Below are 8,769 nucleotides of genomic sequence, written 5' to 3'. Positions count from 1 at the left end.
AAAGTTCTACAGTGCATTTGTAGAAAAACTATATATTGTTTTTTTTTGAAATTTATAGAAAAACTAAATGAAACTGTCATCCTCGAAAGAAAACTAACCACGCTCCCTGACAGATGTGCTCCGCTCACAGACACTAATGGCAAAACATGACTTGCAGAGTTCCATACCCAGGGCCACGGTAAAGGAAGGAGAAGACGGAAACTCCAGCTGTTTAGCTGACCGCTATCACTAGCGTGGGCCCCACGATCGCTAAGCAACGAAACCCAAACCTCACTGGCGAGCCGGACCCACACACGCTCTCAGTGGGGCCTCCTTTTCCCCTCCCGCAAGAACAACTCCAACCATAAAACCCGAGATGCTTTCCATTTTCCCCAAACTCTCCAAGCAAATCCCATTTCCGCCGGTCCTCCCTTCGCCAAGCCGTCGGCGACTGCTGCAGCACAGCCTCCTCCCCCTCCTCATGGCCGACCCCTCCCCCTCCTCCCCCACGGCGGCCTCCGCCGGCGACGCCCTCCTCGCGCCGGACGCGACCCTCCCCGCCGCCGCCGCCCCCGACCTGGACAAGGAGTTCGGGTTCCAGCGGGCGGAGCTCGGTAAGGAGAAGCTCGCCGGGACGGTCGGCTTCCACGAGCGCCACGTGTTCCTCTGCTACAAGGGCCCTGAGGAGTGGCCGTCCCACGTCGAGGCCTCCGAGTCCGACCACCTCCCCCGGCACCTCGCCGCCGCCATCAAGGCCCGCAAGCCCAATCTGAAGAAGAGCGTGAGCATTTCTTCTCCCTCTCCCTCTCGGTTTGCTCGTAATTGGCTGATTTTGAGTTGTGACGTGGTATTGGTATGCTTCTGCTCTGGTAGTGTTATTTTATTTTGGTTGTTGGGAGTGGGAACTGCTTGCTGGTCGCTCCGAGCGTCGGATTTAGCTGCTACTAGTACTAGTATTAGGCTAGCACTGCGTATGGTGGTGCTGGGTTCCTGAAGCTGCAGGAGATCGCGACCCTTAAAGCTAATCAGTCGATCCGATTGCGATTAGTGTATTTAGTTTCCGAGTGCTCTTGTTTCAGTTTATTGTTTCTGAATTAGCCAGTAGAACTCGCTTAATTATGGTGATTAGTTGTGTTGGTATGCTTACTATTTCGTGTCAGTTATGTTTGTAGATTGGGGTCTCTGTACTTATCATCTTGTTGCTGTTTCAATTTCAACTACTGTGCTCTTCGGGTTTGAACTTATCTCGGAATCCACACACTCTAGCGTGTACACATGGGCCATGCGAGTCGAATTTCGGTGGTGATTCGGTGTTTTTGTTGACGTGTTTGGTATGCTTTGGGTGATTGGATCACTCTATCCAATTATTTGACTCGCAACGTCATTTTGTTGGATTCTCACTGCATATAATGGATTTTGTTCACGAATTCGTGTATCTGGTTCCATTTCCAGTGTTAATAAAATCGGCGGGTTCTCAATTTACTTATTGCGCTATGTGGATTTTGTTCACGAATTTGTGTATCCAATTGTATGGTTCCTTGACTCATTGTAGCAGTTTCATATGGTTTTCTGGCCCATCTGGCTCTGATTATATGGCTTGTTTTAAATCCACACGCTGTACTTTTTTGGTGGCTTGGCTGATGTCTGTATATCCTGTTATCCTATCTTTGTAGGCATATAAAAATAGGGAATTATTTTGGTTCAAATTTAGGCTCAGTTTGTTCCTGTTTAGATGTTATTTCATTATTTGATTGCATCCTTTGCTATGTTACTTGCTTGCCATCAGTATTGGCTAGAGTTCATCATCATGCACTTTTGTAATCATATATGTATGTGCAGAGGACAAAGAGCTTGCTCTTTTTTTTGTCTTTATATTATCCACATAGCGCAATACATGGAGCTGAAGTTATGAAACATTGATCACATGATCTGTAAAGTACTACCTCTGTCCCATAATATAAGACGTTTTTGCACTTCAATTTGAAACTACAAAAACGTCTTATATTGTGGGACAGAGGGAGTATATGTTATGGAACATTGATCATGTGATATATGGAGTTGATATTACTAGAATCAGAAAAGTACTGCCCGATTCCTTTTCTTTTTGTATAGGTGTACGTGCATGATTTGTATGGTGCATTTGAATGCAGAAGTTCCGCTTCTTTATTCCTTTATGTGGTCTTTGCTCCTTGGTATTGGATGGTAGGACAACACTAAAAAATTGCAGTTACACCATATAAAGATATTGGTACATAGTTACAAAGTTAATGAAAAGCATGTCAAACTAACTAGTAAGTGTATGTTCTTCTGATAGTATGTCACTGTTTCGCAACTGTACAACTTCTGGGAATCTGGAGTGTTATTGTTCAATATTATTAATCTTTCTAAGCTAGTAGCCTTATGTTCTTCTTCATATACACTTCGCCAGTTTACCCCCTTATGTACTTTTCTTCTTATATTCACTTTTAAGTTCAGTATGTATACTTTGGCTGGTGTTCTTCTTATTATTTTATTTTTGAAAGTTGTCTGATTATTTTTGTTAAGGCATGTCAGTTTCCCTTCCTTTTTAATTAGTTCTGAGATGTGCATGTGTCTGATCCTAATGTGATCCAATGGTTCAGCAATGTGACTTGTGCTTACGGAAGCACACGACACCTTATAATAATAATAATTAGATTACTTGACAAGACTTTCCCATGTGTTTGTTTTTTATTGCTAATGAATGGTCTATTTTACTTTTCTCAGACCAAACTGACAATTTGTGAAGGAGGAGATGGCACTGAGTCATCTCTTGGAGACGTGTTGATCTTTCCTGATATGATCCGATACAGGTACCTGCAAGGCTGGAAAGAAATAAACATGTAGCCTTTCCCTTTCTACTGTTAGGTAATGGAATACATGAGTCAACTGATTGTTTTCTTCAATATGTGTTGTGTTGTTTGCAGAGAGCTGACCCACCTTGATGTCGACAACTTTGTGGAAGAAGTACTCGTGAAAGATACTGAATGGCTTCCTGGATCTCCTGAGGCTATAAAAGGTTCCTTTGTTTTTGTCTGCTGCCATGGAAGCAGGGATAAAAGGTGTGGTGTTTGCGGTCCTGCTCTGATTACAAGGTTCAAGGAAGAGATTGAAGGACAAGGTCTTGATGGTCAGGTGGCTGTTAGTGCATGCTCACACGTTGGAGGTCACAAGTATGCAGGAAATGTCATCATATTCAGTCCAGATGCCAAGGGAGAAGTGACTGGTCATTGGTAAGAACCCGAAGCTATCATAAAATCTACATTGTTGTGCACCAATAATCTCAATACCTTCCTGTAGCGTACTCTGTTTTGATTATACCTCATCATAATCCAGTTATTGATTACTGTCTTTCTAATTCTAGGTATGGTTATGTTGCTCCTGATGATGTGCCTGTGTTACTGCGTCAACATATCGGACAAGGAGAGATTGTGGGCCATCTATGGAGGTATACTTCCCCTTCTAATTATTACATGGGCTAATTGTGACCGAAGATGATATTTGTAGTATTTAACCCATCATTTTTTATTGTATCTATGTTGTATAGCGTCGTTGGGTACTATCAACATTTTCAGTTCTGCGTCCTTCTCTGTTGCTGTTGTATCTGGACCCTGACAATGACATGCTTATACATTATAGATTCTGCGCCTGATTTATAATCTGATAGTATTATAAAAACCGCATTGTGTGTGTTCTAGTACGAAAAAATTTGTGTGCTTCCATCTAGCTTTGCTTGGGTGAATCGATCTAGTGTGATCAAAAACCGACAAGTAGTATATGCTTAGGTATTCTCGCAAAGAAAAGGTGTATGCTTACGTATAAAAAAATTGGTGCTGAATCAAGGTGTGGCGGCTGCCACACCTTGCCCATTGGGCTCCTCCGCCAGTGTCTACAGCACTGGTTAATCTGTTTCCAAATGACTGGTTACTTCAAGTAACATAATCTTGAGTTATGGGAAGATACAGCGATGAAAACGTGTCACTGATGTTTCTTTTTCTTGAGCATTATTATGGTAAAGTAAGCCAAGTTAAAGACTACAGACTGCAAGCATCTAGGCAGCATGTTGTAGGTAGTTTTTACTCCCTGTGTAGTTTTCATGAATTATGTTGAAGCACGCATTTCCATGAACTATTCTGCTCGTGTGATGCCACACAAGGATACTGTGTTGTATTTTTGATGCCCTCGATTATTTATTTTGAGTGACTTCAGAAATTTGAAAATGTCGTTTCTGTCATCAATCTCATTGCAATCGAACAAATAACAAAGATTGTGATCTTGTTTCGCAAATGTTGTATAAAGCCCTGATATGTCTTGTTCATGTTTAATTGATCTTTTGCCCAATATTTGCTCCATAGAGCGATACCCCTCTTTGAAGTTTGAAGTGAGGTTCTTACACGTGCTATCCTACCTTGCAGGGGCCAGTTGGGTTTGTCTGAAGAGCAGCAGAAGAAAGCTCTGGAGCTTAGGCACGCGACGAATGGCCTGACTGAGGAAGAATCAAGCGCCAAAGAATCCCCTGAAGCAAATGGAACCAACGGTGCTGCTTGCAACCCTGCACCTGCAGGTGGATGCTGCCAGGGCAATGGAGGAGGGTTAACCTGCTGCCAAAGTGATGTGCCAGAAGCAAAACAGGATAAGAACATTCCAGCTGAGCAGAACCACAAGAGCTCTACGACAGAGAGTGACAAAGAAAACGGTGCTGCCAGCAAGAAGGGGCGCATGAAGATTTGCCGGACGCCCACCTGGTTTGAGACCTGGGACAGGTCCGACACCTACACCACTCTTGCTGTTGTTGCTTCTGCTGCAACCGTGTTCGCAGCGTTCAGGTGCTACAAGGCCATGAACTGAACCCTGCGAAGCAATCCTCACAACAAGGCCAGGTTCTGTGCACCAAGGACAGTCTACCGCAGTAAAACAATCTGATTTGAGAATAATATACTGCTTGTGCATATCAAGACAATATGCGTTAGGGCTTTAGAAAGTAGCTGATCTGGAGATGGCGATGAAAATCTGTTATGCGTAATGTCCTCATGTACTAAAACTCGTAAGTTTGAAGTTCCCCGTGCCTTGGCTGTATGGCTGTGGCCGTGGTGTTCAGCGTGATGATGATGTTATGCTCGTTTGGCTGGAGCTCTCGGGCATGTGGATTTTGAAGTATTGCGTTAGAAAAACTGTGCATTGCTGGCATTTGCTTCTTTGAAGCACAAATTATGTCGGCATGAGAAAATTATTTTGTGTTCGGTGCTTGTAGTGGGAGTAGTACTTACTTGTTCTGAAGCAGTATCTGCAACCTTTAGAATTTGGCATTTCGAAATTGCACCATAAACTGGCATGTCTTCAAATGCTATTCTAGGCACACATTTCTGAGTTCCTCATACGATCGCTACGGAAAAACAATCGCTGAGAACGTAAACGGATGGATGTTGAAAACACTGCCTGATTTGTCAAGGTTTCAGCAACCGTAGTTCACTTGGAACAAATGTCAAGTGTAGAGGCTTGGCTGCCGCAGATGGCAAAAGAGCCCAACGCAGATGCTGGAAAACCATAGGACAGTTCAAAGGAGCATTGATCATGCATCAGCAAAACCCTACTATTCATACTTTTGTACTCTTCACGGTCTAAGGCAGAGTGCTATCGTTCCTTGTACATTCTTTTTTTTTTTGACGGTGCATCATCATCATTCTTTTTTGTACATTCACGGTCTAAGGCATAGTACGGTCTAAGCCCGCCTGAACTATTTTCATTATAGATAAGACTGAGATACAACACGACAGTTACAACAGATATCACCCGACACATAGGAGAAGGAACCAGGAACAACAGAATACAAGATGGAACAAGGAACAACAGAAAAAGAACCAGAAGCGAGCTATGACAAGCAGCCAACACCAAGAACTTAGCATCCATCACCATCAGTGGACCGAGAAGAGCGGGAACTAGCTTTGTTGGATCCGTTGAAAGGACATCCGCCACCGAGAAGACGTAGAGAAGAAGTTGCCTGCTACATGCGATCTCTGCACCTTGAAGAGCTAGGAGATCGTAGCCACCATCGAAGAGCATCCTGCTGCCTAGGAACGTCGCGGCAGAGAAAGCCACAGACCGTCCCGAAGGGCAATTTTCCGCCGAGATAGCCCTACACCTCCTCTGAGCGACACCACGGCCACCATCACAAATAGAGAGAACCATAGCACTCCGCAGGCCACCAAACCTCAAAAGCCATCGAAGGGTGCCGAAAACCGAGACCTCACCGCCGCCACGAGCCCCAAAAAGAGAGGTCAACCATCAGCATAGGATGACCAAGGTACTGGTCGCCATCACAGAGCACCTCACCGCCACCGCCCTACAAACCAGCAACTTGAACCAACACTCCAGCCCAGACATCAGACAACCAACCGCGGATCCCTGGTTCCTGAAACGACGCCCCCAAGGGGGAAACAACATTGAAGATGTCGTCATCGTCCGATCCAGAGAAGGATCTGAGACTTTCGCCCAAAACACAGAGAAATAGCCGACAACGGTAGCTCCCCAATGATGCCTTCACGAAGGGACACGGCGCCAGGAGACGTCGTCATCATCGTTGCCGACGAGGTCGGCAATAGGCTTTCGCCCGAAGCATCCCAGCCCGGCCGACTCCGCAAACGCCGGCCACCGAGTCCGGCAGCGCTAGACCTTCCCCTCTCCTGCCAGTCCACGGCAAGCGTCCCCGCTTGGTCCAGCAAGAGTCATCCGCAAACACAGCCGCTCATCTCGAGCACGTGCACAGACAGAGTTGGTTCTGTCTCGGCTGCCACCTGCGCCCAACCCCTCACCGCCGGCCACAACACCACACCACCACACGCCTACCCCGCCGACAGCAGCCACCACCGACCCCCCAGCCGCAACCATGGAGAGCACCAGCCGTGCGAGCCACCGCCCCAGAGGGGTCCAGATCTGGGCGAAGAGAGGCACCCAGACCAGGCATGGCAGTCACCAGGCACCGTCATGGCCTGCTCACCACGCTGCGCTGACCACCACACCCGCCTACGCCACCAGCCCCCAGTCGCGGCCGCGGGGACCGCCGGCCAAGGGAACGGGCCGCCGTCCGAAGGGAGCGGGATCTGGAGCTCCCCTGGGCAGAGCGGCGTCGGATCCTTGGAGACCCAGCTGCCCACGCCTCCGCGCGGCTCACGCCGGCGCACTGCGCCACCACTGCCGGTGCGCGCCCCCGACCGCCCACGAGTCCCCGTCGCCGGCCAGCGTCCCGCGCCGCCACGCCTGGAGAAGAGGAGGGAGAGCCGTCCCCGCCGCCGCCGGCGCCGAGGGCTTTGCCCAGGGACGCCCTCCGGCGGCGGCAGGAGGAGGAGGGGGGAGGCGAGGGTGGCTGTCGGCGGCGGCTGGGGTTTCTCCCGAGCCGCCCGCGAGAGCGACACGGGAGGCCTTGTACATTCTTCTTACATAGCACAACAAAGTTCACTTAAATCTCCTGCATGGCTAATGGGCTTTCTTGAACTCTAATATTCATACTTTTGTCCTCTTCACGGTCTACTATTTTGCCTCACTATCAGTAAAATTTTGCCTCACTGTCAGTAAAATCGCCAATTAAGAATAACGAAGAGAACAAAAAGAGACAGTGATCCAAGGATAAGCGTCTTGCCAGTCCCTCCTCAGCTTGATATTTTTTTTTGAATCAAAGGGGTTTCCCCCCGCCCAAACATTTTATTAAAGCGGAGACAAACTGCCAGACTACAACGTTTGAAATGCTCTCAGTCACACCCAGAAGTAGCTGCAATGGACTTATTACAATGTTTTAACGAAAACTAGCAAGCAGTCTGATAGGTACTCAACAGGAAGGAAGCCATAGATATACATCAGAAGCACACAATGCTAACCACCAGAAGAGTGGCATATCATAGAGCCGACCCACGCTACTTTCAGGAGCTCCCCCTCGATTATGATAGGTGCAGACATTCAAGGAGCAGTGAAGCTTGAGCACCGTTGCAAAGCACCCTCCATTGACGCACAAAACATCCTATCATGTCTAGGACACACTTCAGACTTCGCAAGGAGTTTTTTTTTGAAAAGGAGGATAACCCCCGGCCTCTGCATTAGAATGATGCATGCAGCCATATTATTAAATAAAGACTTCGCCAAGAGTGGCCCTGAAAACAAATTCATTTCATAGCAACCATAAGCTCCACAAGTAGCGATGTAATCAAGTTGATAACAACAACATTCTTCCTCCTCCCCCCCCCCCCCAAAAAAAAAACAACAAGACCACAAAGCAATGAGGAACATGTACCTCCAGGATTTCAGCAATAGTCTCCCACATTTTGGTAGCCACAATACATTACAAAAATAAATGTTGAATGCTATCTAGTTTACAATAGAAAACATAGGTAGGATCAGCCACATGGCGTCTCTTCGCTAAGTTGTCCCTAGTCAAACTTTTATTGTTATATATAAGCCACAAGAAGACATGAATATTTGGAGGAGTTTTAATCTTCCAAATACAGCCTTTATGATCATGGTCATCCCCCCCCCCCCCCCCCCCCCCCCAATCGATCATCTTATAAAAGGACTTAACTAAATAAATACCAGATTGTTCAAGTAACCAAATAGGAGCATTTTTATTACCTCTGTGTTCTTTGTACTGCCATGATTGAAGATGGATAGACTGGAAGTTTCTCACGCAAAAAAAAGTAGGAGCATCATCCTCAGATCTAAAGGAAACTATTTTAATGCAAGTAATCAGTTCAAACCATCTAGCAAATAATTTCTCATCCACAAATATTC

At 46.6% G+C, this 8,769-nt stretch overlaps 1 protein-coding gene across 1 annotated transcript; it reads left to right on the top strand.

Moving 5' to 3' along the window:
* Positions 1 to 340: 340 nt before the first annotated feature.
* Positions 341 to 5,100, top strand: LOC125513145 (uncharacterized). The gene is made up of 5 exons (XM_048678184.2): positions 341 to 760; positions 2,725 to 2,810; positions 2,925 to 3,230; positions 3,362 to 3,445; positions 4,413 to 5,100. Exons 1-5 carry the CDS (start codon positions 356 to 358, stop codon positions 4,843 to 4,845), a joined length of 1,314 nt encoding a protein of 437 aa, XP_048534141.2. The 5' UTR covers positions 341 to 355; the 3' UTR covers positions 4,846 to 5,100.
* The last annotated feature ends 3,669 nt before the right edge of the window (positions 5,101 to 8,769 follow it).

The sequence above is a fragment of the Triticum urartu genome, chromosome 1A, assembly GCF_056163025.1.
Source record: "Triticum urartu cultivar PI428250 chromosome 1A, HENAU_Tu73, whole genome shotgun sequence".
Taxonomy (NCBI): Eukaryota; Viridiplantae; Streptophyta; class Magnoliopsida; order Poales; family Poaceae; genus Triticum; species Triticum urartu.
Note: the sequence above shows the minus strand (reverse complement) of the source record. Positions and strands in the feature narration are given on the sequence as shown.

Coding starts and splice junctions, on each gene's coding strand:
- LOC125513145 (XM_048678184.2), top strand. CDS start 356: ATGCTTTCCATTTTCCCCAAACTCTCCAAGCAAATCCCATTTCCGCCG. Junction 761..2,724: donor AGCCCAATCTGAAGAAGAGC/GTGAGCATTTCT, acceptor TACTTTTCTCAG/ACCAAACTGACAATTTGTGA. Junction 3,446..4,412: donor ATTGTGGGCCATCTATGGAG/GTATACTTCCCC, acceptor CCTACCTTGCAG/GGGCCAGTTGGGTTTGTCTG.